The sequence below is a fragment of the Rhopalosiphum padi genome, chromosome 4 (genome assembly GCF_020882245.1).
Source record: "Rhopalosiphum padi isolate XX-2018 chromosome 4, ASM2088224v1, whole genome shotgun sequence".
Taxonomy (NCBI): domain Eukaryota; kingdom Metazoa; phylum Arthropoda; class Insecta; order Hemiptera; family Aphididae; genus Rhopalosiphum; species Rhopalosiphum padi.
In genome coordinates, this window is record NC_083600.1 from 39,849,306 (window position 1) to 39,866,732 (window position 17,427).

General features: G+C 27.2%; 2 protein-coding genes across 6 annotated transcripts in view; both read right to left on the bottom strand.

The window, feature by feature from the left end:
- The window catches only part of LOC132929954 (neuropeptide CCHamide-1 receptor-like), a 142,986-nt gene that overhangs the window by 74,388 nt on the left and 51,171 nt on the right, over positions 1–17,427 (bottom strand). The gene's annotated exons all lie outside the window — the stretch shown is intronic.
- On the bottom strand, positions 4,875–6,067 carry LOC132930929 (uncharacterized). Its single transcript, XM_060997049.1, has 6 exons — positions 5,993–6,067; positions 5,871–5,928; positions 5,634–5,710; positions 5,478–5,572; positions 5,025–5,410; positions 4,875–4,951 (listed from the first exon to the last, which is right to left on the bottom strand). Exons 1-6 carry the CDS (start codon positions 6,065–6,067, stop codon positions 4,875–4,877), a joined length of 768 nt encoding a protein of 255 aa, XP_060853032.1.

Here is a 17,427-nt window from a genome sequence, read left to right on the forward strand (position 1 = left end):
ATTATCGCTGAATATGGCCCGTCATACCCAAATTTCTATTGTAATATTATGATTTACGCACAATACCTTATATTCACTTGTATGTAGGATTCAATCAAAATGCATTTATATCTTATGAACTTATGAAATAATCGACGGCATTGTACAATATTTTCGAAAATACTACAACGGGTTTTATATCTGTAGCATTTTTTTTTTAGTTTCTCACAATTATTTTATTTTTTTAAACTCGAAGGAATTTTTTGTGGCTTATTAGTTTGAAAATAAAATGTCTTAATTTCAGTTAAAATGTTTTACCACCTTCAACTTATTTCTCATCTAAATAACTGAGCAGGCTATGCATTTGTGGTACACCGTATATTAATGGTGTAAATATATTCTCAAACTTACTGATGTTCGTCCAAATATATCATAATATCATACCCACACACTTTATGAACTATGCAATTTACTTGTCTTATTTTAATGTTGATAACCAACGATAAATTAAATTTTATTGGTATTTTTAAATTAAGCTTTTCCACTGTGACTCATATTTTAGAAAAATAAAATGAAGAAAAATCAGTTAGTGCAAAGTTTGCTCTTTTAAAGTATGTTTCCGACTAACAATATAACAGGCTTAATAAATCTGAAGTTACACGCCCATGCGCCAAATCCAAAAAAGTTATGAACAATATTGAAAATCGGGACACACGTCTTCTTCAAACTAAACTAAAACATTTAAACGATCGTCTCAAATTGTTGCGTCCTTTACACAAAATTATGTTGTCTTTATTAAACAAACAGCTGTAACACTATAGCTTTTTATATAAATTTATTTAGTTTTAAAGATATTAATTTTGGAAATCATCCAAAACCTTAATATAAATGTTTGTTTAAAGCAATCTGTTTTAAATATTCGGAGAGGATCAAAAATGTATTAGTTTTAGTCGTTTTACAATGATGAGTGTTTTTTTTTTAATGCGTACATTTCTGCGGTCGCCTTTAATTTTGGAACAGTAAAGATGCTTGATTTGGAATTCTCACGTGGCAAAGCGAATCTAGTTGGTACTTGAACTAGTTTTTTAAAAATAAAAATTCTGCTTAACTTCAAAATAATACTTAAAAAAGGGACTTTTACGCAAAATGTATCGTCTAAATTATTTATGATTTTTTATTTTAATTCAAAACGAATAACTTTGAAAACTTGAATTTATTCCCAAATATTTATTTATATTATATTAGAGTTTTTTTTAAATAAATATGTTGACTCTTGACTCTTTTTGTGTTAATTTACAAAAAGATCAAAATCATTTTAAATTATAAATTTATTTAAATTTATTACAACCAAGGCTTAAAAAAATAATATAAATATTAAATAGTAAAATGAAAATTTTACACTTAAATTTATGATTTCATTTACTACGTCTACGAGTGATAATATGTTATCATCAAAATATATTATACGTGTTATAGACTTACAGTTGCATAGTGATAATATAATACTTTAGTACTTTCGTTTTTATGTGCATTTTGTTAAACTGATCATCGCATAAAAGTATTAATACCATTTGTGATCGTTTCTATACATTGGATATTTCAATATTTGTAATAAAAATTTCATTATAAACCTTTTCTACTTCGCTTATAATATAATATATATTATGTATTGGTAAAAATTCACAAATAATTTATTAGAATAACTGTACTTAATTTAAATTTTTGTGTAATTATATATTCAATGTCGTCGACTTTAAATTATAAAAGAAATTTCCTGTGCGATAAGCAAGTCAACTAAAAATTATTAGTTAACATTAATTTTAAATATACAGTGTAACCAATGCCAAAAGAAAATTTTTCGATCCGGAAGTCGATCCGAAGACGTCAAACTACGAGGACTGAAGATATTGCTGGTTAAATATACTCGTATTTAAAATTTAAAATATAATTGTATTTAAGGTATTCGTTTTTATTGTTTTTTCTTGTTTGTGTTCAAAATTTGCATATTCATCATGTACTCGTCTGTATATGTAATCTACAATCTACTATAGTGTGCTTTAAAACATGATAAATTAATTTTATACTGATTAGGTGTTACGTTACAAATAAAGCAAGTCAGTGACATATATATTTGATATACTATATATTTTATATATACCTAATTATCTGGTTTTGTCAAAAATAAGTTGTAACAGAGTATAAGACGTTCAAGAGACAATTTAATGCATTTAAAATATATGTCATATAATTTAATATTTCCAGTATACAGTGGTCTATGAAATTGTATTACTTATAAAAATTATATATATATATTACCTACATACCATAAAATAAGTTTTAAAATATATATCACAAAGAATAACTGGAATTCGTGGAATATGAACACATAATATAAATATTCGATAGAAATTCCTAAATTTTTCATTTAACATCCACACGCAATAATTAAATAAGAAGGCTATTCTCGAAGCCATTACGCTAGAACTCTGTATTTTTTAATTTTCAACTTCGTAAAGTCAAATATTTCGTATAATTGTATTAGTTCATTTTCGTCGTTTATATGAATTATGTTAATGGGCAAATAATAACATTTTAAATAAAAAATAATATGATTATAATATATAGGTAATTTTTTGAAGCGATTTAGATAAAAAAAATATAGACGGTTAACATTTAAAATATATATTAATGTATTTATAAGTGATTAATACTCAATAATGTTGATCTCTAAATTAAGAATAAACGTAATGCATATATTAGAAATTCTATATTTAAATTATGTATTAAATGTATTAATAAATACAAACACAATAATATTGTCGTTCCAAGCAATCAGGTAAGTTTTCAACTAACAATGTTGTTTGAGCAATTTTTTTTTAAAATGTCTTTGTTATAAACTTATAAAAAACTATCGTTGTTCTTATATTTAATATAATTAAAAATTATTTTCTGGACAATACCCCATTCACAGAGAATTGTTTTAAAGACATGAGAACTTTAAAAGTTTAAATGAAACCAGAACTTATTCCAACTGTTTTCAAAATAACTTAAGAGATTTGTTATGTTACATAATATTATTTGTTTTTGCAGCGAAGTAGATGAGCATTTAATTAAAATTGTTCTTCGTAAATGATGCACAATTCGAGTTAAACAATATAGGTCTAAATTTTCTTTGCCGTTCTTTAGCAGTATTTCATACGTTATTTAATGGTATCTACTCAAATTAATTATGTATAAGTGATAATTTATAAAAGTTAATATTAGTGATATAAATTATTGAGTTTTAAAATTCTGTACTAACGTTTTGAAATATTAATATTAACTTTAAACTATTTGTCAGACTGTTAATGAATAAATAGGTGAAAATATATTATATATTGTAATAAATTAACTGTAGATTTATAATATACTGTTTGTTTTTTAAATTTCTTTAGAAAATTACACCATTAACAATTTGACAAAAATATTTTGTAATTTAAAGAGACACGGTATTACTGTTTATGAATTTTATTTGACTCAATATAAATTAATAAATAATATGTTTTAATTCTTATTAATTAATGTAATTTAAAAACTTATTGGATATCCAATGTTCTTCAAGGTTTACTTATGTTTAAATAAAAATAATGACGTGATAATTTACCAAAGAGTTATTAAACGATTTTTACAGAATATAATACATTTTTTCTTTTTAAATTCTCTTTTAATTTCTCTTTTTGTGAAATATCACATATCAATTATTTAAAATAATATTATTATTATTTACTATTTACTCGTGGACGAATCCTTACATATAGCGTACAAATGCGTATGACATAACATACATTCTAGATATTATATAAATTAAAATGTACAAAACCAAAATTATTATCTTAATTTATAACATTTTTATTATTTATTGTCAACGCATTTTTCACAAGTGTATTCTATTGTAACTTATTATTATTAATTTAATACTATACTTATGAACTCTCGCTTCTACACGGCCAATGGTTTGGAAGTAACCAACTTCTGTTACTTTTGTTATATTATAAAATGTAAAACTATAATAGGTAGAAATAAATAAAATGTTCTTTAATCATCTGATGACTGGTAACCCTATATAACTATATATTATAATAAATATATTCATTAAATTGATCAAAGAACATAGATAAAATACAGTCCTGTCTTGTAATACGTAAACATGGCCATGAAATATAAAACACTTTTTGTAGATACCTACCTATAATAGGTACCTACTGAGTATTCTGAGTACACATCGCATAAGCCAAACGTGACATTCGATGTTATGATAGAAATTTCGACTGACATTATATCAAAAAATCGCATTGCACAAATACAATTAATTGAAGAACTCCGATAATAATATTGATAACTCTAGCTGCGGGACACGTACGTAACTAATATAATTTTTTACATTATTTAGTAAATCATCCATATGAGTTAGATCGTTGTGAATATTAATGCATAAGAAATTTACTAAACTCTAAATAAAATATAATTTACAGCCAAAATGATTGTGTTTAAATGTAATAAGAACGTAATAAGAGTAAGTTTATTCAATAAACTTTATTGTATTAATTTTACTCAGCTGCATCACTCGTTTTAGTGTATTCAATACGATATTCAACTACAATATGCAAAATATAAATTAGGTAACATATCATAGGTCTCTTTTTACATTAAAATAATCACAATTCACAAAGGATTACAAACATCGATCCTCATAAGAATATCGATAATTTATTTTATTTCATTTATTACAACACAATTTAAGCAAGAACACAATAATGAATAAAATATTATACAAAATGTCAACACAAAAAATTATTTAAACAAAATATTTAAATAAATAATTTATTATAATTTGAACAAAATTCAATCATGTATTATTAGTTATTGAGATTTGCCTGGATAATGATTTCTTCTCGATAACTTATTAGAATCATCCAAGAAAATAATATTAATACTGTAAAATTAAAATATGTTATTTTTTTCTATTTTATAAATTTAAGAATACGGCTTTAAGAATCTTTACTCACGTAAATATAGTAATAAAATTAATATTGATACATGCATACATCCTTGGTTATTTTGTACTGTAGGCGTTTCAATACATTTTTTAAGCACTAATTTTACTTCATTGCTTTCGATATCAGACCGATTTTCATATTTTTCAAACATCGAAAATGGTAGTGTTGCATAATTCAAAATGCTAGCCGTAGTTGCAACTTGCTTTCTTTCGCTTTTCGTCTCACTTTTTACCCTATCGTCATACATTTGAGGTTTGTTAGTTTTTTCATATAGAGATCGTGTCTTGTTTTTCGAAAAATTTTGAAAAATCTTATTACATTCTCTCGGTTTTTCATGCCACGGATTGCTTAACAACCATAGTACTTCTGGACATCTATTCTCAAGACAAATTGACCTTTAAAAATAAACAATATTTTTAGTATAGTCAAATTTCAACGATAACTAAAAATGTTTTACTTAACTGTGAATCGATAAACGAAAAAATTACCAATTTTAGCCATATTATTATATAAATTGTCCACAAGACAGTTGCTGTGGAAATCGCGTACTGTGATTCCTATAGATTGCAGTGTATTTATTACATTTCTATAAATAATTGAAAATATTTAAACTTTTACTTTGTAAGCGCCATTAAAAGATATTAACCAAATCACGATCATATAACTAACAAACAGGAACATAGTAATCCAGGCTACTATAATATTAAAAAAATACTAAAGATAGAAATCACTATATTTAATTCATTATCATCAACATCAATAAATTTATTTATACATATAGGTAAAACAAATTTGCAAATATATACCCATATATTTATATAAAATAAAAATAATAATAATAATAATATTTCGTACGTGGCGCTTCTGTGTCGACTGCCAACATGTTCACTAATAAAACACATATGGCCAGCGTCTGAAAACATTAAATTGTAGCCATTATTGAAGTAGTTATAATTTCTTGAAAATTGATTCCTCACGATGAATGCTGAACTCAATAAAATTGTGCCAGTTTGAAGTGTTAATATTCCGAATACGTGTTTGAGATACATCATTTATTTTATTTTTTTAATTAAAATTTGTTGACTTTTTTTTTTTAATATACAAGTTAACAACTATTTTTATATAATATACTGTAATTGAATCATATTCGAAGTAGAATACACACAGTTTCAATAAATATAATATTATGAATAAAATATATTATAATTTAACATCAAGAATAAAACATAACTTAGTGATCTGGCACAGAATATTTTAATATAAGTCGAAAAAATTTAATTCTATTGACAAATTAATCCATGGTGGTTACCATTGAAACATGCTCGTTCTTATTAAATTCTTCCTGAAAGTGACGCTGTATAAATTTAAATAAATACCTTCACAGCTACAATCATCCTTCAAATGACACATTGACACTTATCTTTAACCATTTTAATTTATTGAAATTAGCCACGTAGTATTAATTAGAATATAACATTTAACTTGACGTATATATTCATGTACAAAGTACAGACGGTAGTACAATAATCCGTGTTTTAATAGATATCATTACTACTTAGCAATATTTTATTTAAAGTGAATAACCTAATATTTTTAACTCAAGTACGTTTTTCGTAAATACTGAATAAAAACAAGATCATATAAATAAAATACATGTTTAACTGTAAAGGTTATGTATACATATGTGTATTAGTAACTCCTTGAGTATCCCTAAAGACCTACATAGACCATAGTCACATTTTAATGTAATTCAATTTTATCGAATAATGGTATTATATATAACTATACAGTTTTATGTTTGGTATATTATTTACTTGTTCAAAGGACTTTATCGTTACTTATTCGGATTGCCATACATGTAACTATCTATTTATTTATTTTTTTATATATCTTATGATATTTTTTTATATCAAATATAGTTCCAAGTTGTGTACAGTATATCTAATTTATTTTGAAAAGAATATTTTATCAAAAATTAGGTTAATGGAAATTACATTTCTTCTATTATTATCAGCGAGTCAAATACCTCTAAAAGTCTTCTATATCAAAGATGCAGAACCCATAGTTGTTTTCAAAATTGTACTACTATTGCACACACGTTATCTCCAATCAAGCAACAGTATTAGTTAGATTGAAAAAAATATTGAGAATGAATTATTTTATAGTATTTTAATTTTTTTTTAAACTATTGTTATTTTAGCTGCTGGAGTTGTAAGAAATATTAATCATTAAATGTTTTCATCGTGAGTATTGTATAGTAAATTCAATTTGGGATTGATGAATTACACAAATCGAATGTCTGCGTTTTAATTTTTTAAATAAAAAAAAAGGTTAAAAAAAATTTGAAAAGAAAATATTTTACAAGATATTATAATATATATTGATACCTATTGACTATAATAAGAGGTATTGAAAATTTCTGAACTTTGATAAGATTGAAAATTTAGCTTACTTTAAAATACGATTTAGAAAAAAAAATTAATGCTTATACATTTTGCCTTAATACATACTTTAATACTATAAACTGTAATAATATGTATAAATATGTGTAGGGATAATAATCCGACATATTATTATAATATGTTGTAATGAACTTGGGAACTAAGTTGTGTCAAGAATAATACAGAACAGTTTAACTTACGAGTTACGATCGTATGCCTTGATGTCTAAACAATGTTTAGACAGAAAACTTGTGATGATGGGCGTTGTGTGTCTACTAATTAAATTAAGTTTTTATATAAAAGAGACATTATAAATATGTGCTTACAATAAACTGACGACTAAACTAGACGAGCCTCTCACTCTCTCTCTTGATTATTAGGGATGCCGCCAGCAAGTGCGCATTTTATTTCCGAGTCGATTTAATTTCTTTATTATAATAGAATTATACTGATGACACACTCAGTGACATCGTTAGTACACTTTCTGATGAGAATTTTGATACTGGCGTGCATATGTCTGTGTCTTTTAGGGCGTGCCGAGAGTGTGTGTCTAGTTGCTGGTGTTATTCTATTCCTCGTATAGTCGTATAATGACATGTTTACTATTCTTTATTTTTATTTTAGTATACTATAGATAATATTGTTTTAAAATATTATTATATAACACAATTCGTGAAAAAATAGTAATAATAATTATTACTATTATTTATATTCGTGTATTTTATTTAGTTATACGTATAAATTAGTTGTATTAACAATATAACAAACATTAATTTTATTTACGCTATAGATGCTGTATATTTCAAATGTGATACTAATGCGCAAAAATCATTACACAAACTTTAAAAATTCATCATTTCTCAAACCTCGATCACGTAGCAAATAAAAACTATGTTTGAACATTAATTATATAATAACACTAACTGAATTGTTCGGCTTCGCTCGTGTGTTAAATAATCGATTCGTGTATAAATTGTTTTTTTTATTATAATTAAACTATTTAAAGCCAAGCATATAATATATAAAAGTTTTTATAATTAATTTATGATATTTATAAGTTATAACTGAAATGTCAAATAAAATGAAATTGAAATTAATACTAGTGATTTACTCGTAGAAGTATTTAAAACAACTCTGTGAAAAATGATTGGAAAAAAGTTAAATAGTTTCGTCACATAAAAAAGGCCTGTTCTTCTTTTACCTATGTATAATATAAGGATAATGCATAATAATCATATAAGGTGGATTAAATAACAGATAAAACAATTACTCAACACACGGTTAAAACGCGAATTTTGTTTTATTATAATATCATGCACGTATGTGTGTATAACTGTAGTTAGCCCTTCACGTTATTACCGCTAATTTCGTACAATTACCTTTACGCACAGATATATAGATATTGCAAAGGAACGATAATATAGAAAATACAAATTATGTGTGTCCACGGCGCGTTATCGTCAACATGCAGTGTAAATCTATATCAAGAATAAGCGAAGGTTGTGCAACGAATTTCAGACACATCAGTTAAACGACTCGGAAATCCGAGATAAAGTACGCATCCAATAGGCATACATAGTCTTTACCGTAGTCTGCTTGAAATATATTGAGCAAATCGCTCGATCAAGGGAGCGATAGTTTTTAGTTCGATTGCCGACTCGAAATTTTATTTTCGTAAGTATTTTTTCGAGTATATGTATACACGATATTTTTTATCGGTAGTTACCGCAGTAAGTATTTCCAGCATAATTCAATGAAAAATATTTCGTCGGTGGTCGCAATTGTTGGCGTTATTAAAAACGCGCCCCCGAGTTATGTCATTCTATAATACACACTATATATATACACGAGCATAACACGACAATTACTCGGTGCAATCGATGACTTGATTTTTAATATTATTCAACTCGTCAGTTGGTGCAATTCGTGACGTTTATACGTTTTTATTCATCTTTAATTGAGTGTGAACATCACAGTTAGTACAGATATATGTCTATGCAACTACTACATCACGCCGATATACTCGTGCATATATATATAATCATATACCTAAACATATTTATTATTATTGTAGGTGCGCGAGCGGATGCAAAGGCGAAATCCGCGCGGAAGTGAATTTCAATAAAAATAGTACACCCTTTTAACGAAATGGAAACCTCGGCTGCGGCGCTGTCCGACCCATCCGAATACATATTATATACATATGCGTGTATAGTCGTATACCCACATAGGTGCATACATAGATATAAACATTATACTCGTATTATTCAGGATCCATAATAAATTATATTATGTACTATTTCGAAATTATTCTTTCGGTAACAATACAATAATATATACCTTATAATACCCAATGCGATTGAATTTAAAACGTATACATACTTTGTGTTCGCGTTGTGTTCATTGTAAAAGTTACGATACTATACATGTATATGCTGTGTAATATTATGTGCGATCGAGTTACCATTTATCACCGCGGTTCCGGTACACTAAACCGTATTTCGATGGGTTCCGCATAAATTCCACTCGATCTGTACCCGCATTGTTACGATGATATCCACCAATCGTTTCACATGTACCTTGAACGATGTATGCGAACGCGTGCATATTATGCATTTGCGTCGTTCTCGTTAAATATTTTATAATAATTATATAACACGATGATAGTATGTTATAGTAGCGTGGCGAGGCCACCAGCCAGAGTCTGAGAACCGCGATAACAAGATATAAAACTAGAGCGATCCGACCACGTTCAAAAAATATAAAAAGTCCACACGGTCCGGGAATAAGGGTGACAGACATTCTCCGGATGTTTTTTTTTTAAATCCATTGGCGTCGATACCAAAATACAATCATATTACGATATCGTACCATTGTGAGCTAAAAGTCGAAGCTTTTATTTTTAATAAATAAAATAAAAAGAAAGATATAACTTATCCGACGGATGTGCGGGTGTGACGGTTGGGAGGTTAGGTCGCGTGACGTTCTTGAGATACGGATGCCTGCATGCTTTTTTTCATTTACGATATTTCACCGCCCTACTTATTTTCTTTTAAAACTCCACCCCTCATTGGGGCTCATTCATTTCTTGATCGCACTCGGATGTATATACACGATGACATCTTACTCAAACACGGCATACACCACTGACGTGACATACCTACGTCTTATTATCGTTCGATTTAACTTTCTTTTTTTTTACGAATGCAAATCTCTGCATGACAGTTGAATTTCTGAGCACAATATAGTTTTTGTTTGAGTGAATATTATATAATAAATCGTATTATTCTATATGAAATGTAAATCTTTTCCCTTGTCGTAAACCATTAGTGCGATTTCCAACGATACATTTATATAAATATAACGCATACATTATTACGTTAGCAGCATTATTTTTGACACTCAAAATTCGCATGAATTCCGTCTTTTGTTTAGAGTGGTAGGTCCTTAAATGTATTAGGTAAGACGACAGAGTATACTTGCGATCTCATCTCTTCAGACATACACGTCGATTATTTTTTTTAAATATATCAACTCAAAACAACACGTGGCGATAATACATCAGGTGTCTGACATTGTCAAATCGTTTTTCAATTATCAGTTCGCGAGTGACTGAACGGTGGTAGACCATGATGAGCTCTTTGAGTTTTGTTTTCCAATCAACGCGATATTGTAATATACAATTATGTGATGTAGTGAATAATAACCACAATGCATCGAATTATAAATCAGGCACGTAGCCAGGGAGGGGGTGTTACAAGTGTAGTAAGACCATCCCTCAGCCGTGGTATACTCATAGATTGATATATTTTTTTATTTTAATAATAGTTATATTTAAATTTTTTCTCATAAATCATTATCTATTCACTTGTAATGCATTTGTACAATAAAGTATACGTAAATTTATTATTAATTTTATGTTTATAATTTTGTCAGTTAATTTTGAATTACACCCCCCACCCCTTTGAAATTTCTAGATACGTGCCTGTTATAAATGTTTGATCACATGTATTAATAAAGACGATCGAAAAGCAATAATATTTACGTGCTGGAACGGTTCGAGACGATTATGACATAGGCTCGTAAACTTAGTATTGAAAATCTTCTCTTGGGCACACACTTTTACGAGCGCATCGCGATGTTCTCGTTGCCCGTGAGTCGTAGTAATAATAATAATAATATTATTTGTTATGTTCGTTTGCCGTTTCTCGTTACGCACGAACCGTTAAAGTCCGCACATTTCTGTAAAGAGAGTGTCATCAACCCCAAAATTTAATTAACAATCGCACACATCGCACATTCGCACTCAAAACGACCGGACGTGTATATACCTACTTGATATTATCGTACTAACTACAATTGTAGATAGATACAATACGAATAATATGCGAACATAGCCCCAAATAGCGTTTGTTAAAGTAACCAGCAGCACGTACACCTGCCTCGCACTGCTGAACTCGTAAACGGGTGTAATGTGACGTTTATATAGTTTAATTTATATGCGCTCTTGTAATATGATGTTGTGCATATTAAGTATAATATATTAGTCGGATCGTTGACGAGTGGTTTTTTTTTTCCACGATTTACATGATTTACATGACGTGCAATATACGTATTATTGTTTTTGACGCTTTTTATACGATTACGCTATAAATTAATACGAGGCTAAAATATTGTAAAAAATATAGTTACTCCGACCGTTTATGACGTTGCGTGGTTTTTATGAAATAGATGGCATACGAATTCGTTAAATTGCATTAGACATAGGTAAAATATCATATAATATATGAGTGAGAATTAAAATCATTGGCCATTAGCGTGTGTCTTCGACGATTCGTTTTTTTTGTAGTCATACTTGAATTAAGTATGAATAAGTATGTATTAAGTTTTAGGTATCTCCGTTCCACCATGTAATGTTTTTCTTTAAAACACAATTAGTAATTGCAATTTAATAACAGTGCTGGATATTAATCGATATACTTGTTTGTTTAAAAACTCTAAGAAAAGTTGTTTATTTGTTTAAACAATTAATTAAATTTTTCAAATTTCAAAACAAAACCATCATTGGAGTTGATTGTTGTTTTACTATTCCTTGATTAAAATCATATAGCTAAAATATTATATAATATAATATATATATATATATATTTTAATAGCTGCTTGATTACAAACTGAAGTAGGCAGACAATATTAAAAAATACAATATATTATAAAACATATTACGATAAACATTATAGTGATTAATGATTATATATTACATCAGGTATAGTTATATTTATCGTTTATTAATTTTATATTTTTATTCACCGTCATTATAAGTTATAAGATTTGTTTGGGAATAACAATAAAACAGGTTTGATACAATTTAAGCCATAGTTATTTTTTTAGATACCTATCAAGCATTACAGCACAATTAAAATGTTTTATATATAAGGTGGGCCACGGGAAAAGGGACAAAATTTGACGGGTTTTTCTCAACGTTAAATGTGAGTAGAAAGATCTAGATAAGCTCATTTGATCTATTAGAAAATGCTATTTAATTATCCCTATGGCAGAGGAAAGTGTCAATTACCGCGTATTTGTGTTAGACGCATTTGTGAAAAACAATGAATCGGTAGTTAAGGTACTACGTGCATTCAGACTTCAACCCACGGCTTCAATTTATATTTTTTTATTTACATTTGTTAGTTCTTTCCTTGTCTAAAAATATATTGATATATATTTTAATTATCGGTTGAAAAGCTTTAAAATTTACAATTGCGTCCCGTAAAACACTTGTCAATACATTTTTAACAAGTTTAAGTATTTGAAAATATGGACCTTAAGTGGTATAGGTACTTAATAATTTTAAAAATTAGAAATATTAAAGAAAAAACGGGGTTGAATTATTCTTAGTGTATCGCCCTTTATACTATTTTAAATTATTGTAATACATCAATAAGCATTAAAATAAATCTACTTATTGAATACAATAAGGTCATGACGTACTCATATCAGTCAATAAGAAATTATAGTCACATAACGTAAGCAATATGCAATTGCTTGTAATGCATTATAAATATATTTCGTTTAATAAAGACATATTTAAAAAACATCTTATAAATTCTTAATTCAAACAACGGTGAATGTATGTTTGCATAAAATATGCACTTGAATTTGAATTTCAAATTTCCCTTGATAAATATATTTAGTATTTAGGTCTTAATATGTATAAGTACTTACATCAGTAAAATACACATTACGAAAGTGTTTATATACTATTTGATGCTTGCGAAAGAAAGGTGACATTTATACAGTTACACGTCAAGAAACAACGCTTCATTAAATTATGATAATTTATTGATTATTTAAAATAGAGCATAGTTATAGAATAAAGTACTACTATTGAATAAACTGAATAAACGTGAGTGTTACATTATACATAGAAAAAACGAAAAGCCTGCAGCAGCCGTTGAGCCCGTTGAGGCCTAAGAATCACAAATGGGCGTCGATTTTCAGGCAACGTGAATATGAAAATCAAATACAATAAAACCTCTCCCTAATGGATACCTATCAATAGAGGACTTTTTTTTTGGAAACGGAGAGATTTTTACTACTTTTCAATCGAAAAACTTCCATGGACACATATTTTAATCTTAATTTAAATATACCTGATAAAACGACGACAAAAAAAATGCTAATACAATCGTATAACGATAACGAATATGTTCATAAATTTAATTGAATTATATTTATGTAAGCTATACATTTTTCATATATATATATATTTTATTTAAATATATACTATAAAAAACATTAAAATTATTATATCGTTAAAACATTAAATACCAAATATTATGATTTAACTTAACATTACGCATATTTTTTTCTTTTATACATTTACCCTTTTATGAATTTTAAAAATGTACATATTCTTATTAGAGGATGAAATTTGAAAGTGCCCGCTATTTAAAGGTTACACTGTACCTAAATTCCACTAATACATTTTTGAACATACAAAATAAATATGAACTTTACAACTACTAATAATTAATTCCCCCTAAAAAAAGTCTCGTCTTGAAACAAATTCCTCGTAACCCACCAAGAAAACGCCCGCAGAGAAACTGTTGAAATTCCTAAAATTCAAGCAATGGGTGAATTCCTCTTCTCTTTGTCCCGAATAACATTTTTGCATTATACCAAATTTTACTCATTTTGTACCTATAATACCCATGCGTATTACATACAAACGGTAATCGTACAATATTTTTATTAATAACAATAAAAAAAATTATCCCTTCGTAGATCTGCGCATGCAACGAGTGCTGTTCATTGTATTAACATTATTACACGACTGTTCAATTATATTTACCTTTAATTGACATTTCTCGCTCGCACTGCGTTTTTATTTTTATTTTTATACCGCGTCTATCCCCGTTTTTCTGTAAACACGTCCGCCGTCTGCGTAACAAACTAATACATTTATACGCACACATATTGAAATGTTCTGAATACGTAGTAACCATAAGCCCATAGCTCCTGTGATATTGTTCGAATGACATAATGTTAATGCGTAATCTGTTTTAGATAGTTTGGTCTATGATTCCGTTTCAAAACACTACATTATCCTATAGTTATTGTTGTCACCGCATAATACATTGTACTTAATCATATCGTATTATACTTCGTAAATACATGTTTTCGCTGCAATACCTAATTCTATATAACAATTAGTATGTAGATCCATTCATTACCGCCAGCTATTTCCGAGCTTCAATGTTCTATTAATAAACATCATAATTGTTATTGTTAAAATAATATACATATTCTTAATGTGCAAATGTTATTTTAAATACTATATATTGTTTTAATGTTTATTAAATTATGTAATTTTATTTCATTAAAACTTTAATTATCCAACAAGTTTATTGAAAAAATATATATTAAGTATTAAATGCCTAAGGATTGTATGGAAATTTAAATTAATAAATAATAAGAGCTATAATGTAAACAAATTATGAAAATGAAATATTATACGGTTTCAATAACAGTACCTATTGATTTTTGAAGCATTTTTTGTTTTGTTTTGTATCACATTACATAATATCAGATCAAAATATTCTGAAGTGGGAAAACCAGCAAGATATTTATTGCCTTTTTTCTGACATTTTTCTAGCTCATAATGAGCCTCGCCACCAAAAATAAAAATAGCACACGAACCTCATTTAAAATAATACAATTATGTAAATCAACTTCCGGAATTGTGCAATGGAAGGTTTTCAACACTTTCGTGTATACATGTTTTTATAAAAAAATATGCTTTTTTTATATATCACATATTCACATATACTATTATTATATATTTAATTTATGCATAAATCGTATATTTTTTTTTTAAAATAATATAAGTGATAAAATTTTATATAAGGTATTACAAAATAATATATCCTTAGAAAAGTCTATAGTAAAATTACCGATTAAAGATTTAATTTTCATAGTACACATATTATATTTTTTAAATTGTATAATTTGAATTTTAGGGAAAAACTTATATTTTTTTTCTAGTCACGTTTTCCTGTAATCATTGTGTTTTTTGGCGACTATTCGATTAATGAAAGTATGCATGTACGTGTCTTTGAAAATACTACAAGTGTCAGACACATATATTTTTAATGTTGTCAATAATCTGTGAAGTACTTAAAACTAATGCGTACAAGTAACTTCTGTTTTTGAAAAAGTGTTTATATCAAATTGTTATAGCACATAGATTTGGAGGCTTAAAGTTTAATCTGATAATTATTGTATTCGCAACAAACCCTAAGATATATGTAATAATGTAAACTATTAATTTACAAATCAATTTTATGTTTTCGTTTAGGAATATTATCATCCGGAAAAATAGGTATCATATAAATATTATAATATAATATTAACACGGCGATTATGTGCATATATTAAGTCTATTCACGAGTATAAATTTGTATAACACCATGAGTATGAGATTTTTCCCATTTGATTTATGATAAAATTATATTGTTGTGGACATTTGGCCTATAAAATATTTTTAAATAGAAAAAATATTGATATATCATAAAAACATTTGATATTTTATGCATGAACATGGTTTTTCTACTTATCTACTACCTATCGTTATATTATACACATAAACTGTATACATTTATAATTTTTTTCCAAAGGGTTAAACATGAGTTTTGAATAAATATACCTATTTATGTTTGGTTTTGTTAAAGGAAAAATTCCATTTGTTGGTGGATATCGTATTATTTCTACCAATAATATATTAATGAAACGAAACACGTTTTTGACTGCAAGTCCGGGATTTGATTTTTAGTCTTTTCGTTACTTGTTTTTTAAACATGATTAACATCGAAACGGTAGAAATGAAAAAACTATTTATTTTACATCATAAATTAAGTATCTGTAAAATATTTTACTTGTAAAATAAAAAAAAATGTGGCAGCTGTAGATGACATAAAAAAAAAAACACGTAAAATAGGCCAAAATCCAGTCGAAGTGTGATTTAGGTTTGACGGGTTTAAATTTTGAAAACAAATTGAAAATCGTTAACAGCTTAATTGATGCTTAATTTTCAATGTTCCAAAAACTAAAGACGTAATAGCGTATTTTTTTTTAATTAACCTATTGTATATAGTATATATATAATTAAATAATTCAAATAAAGAATATTATCTAACTAACACGACGGTGACTAATAATTAAAATCTGTTTTCAAAATTTAATTCCGACTATCCCGAGTCTCTCAATTTGGTCTAGATTTTGTCGTTTAACTGACTGTTATTATATATAGTCAATTATAGTATTTGTACATCTGTACCGACACGTACGTGTCGTCTTGTCTTACTAAAGAAAAACAATTATGTCTTCGCGAGCGGTTATAATGTTGGACGCTCAAGTATAATAATACTAATGTGGCACCAGACGCAATATGATTCAATGCGTTCTCGACAGAA

What these genes read in the sequence shown, in the direction of transcription:
- LOC132930929 (XM_060997049.1), bottom strand. Translation starts at nt 6,067, where the DNA reads ATGATGTATCTCAAACACGTATTCGGAATATTAACACTTCAAACTGGC. An exon ending in AGTCGACACAGAAGCGCCAC is followed by an intron (nt 5,711 to 5,870) that starts GTACGAAATATT and finishes TTAATATTATAG; the next exon opens with TAGCCTGGATTACTATGTTC. An exon ending in AATTTTATTACTATATTTAC is followed by an intron (nt 4,952 to 5,024) that starts GTGAGTAAAGAT and finishes TTAATTTTACAG; the next exon opens with TATTAATATTATTTTCTTGG.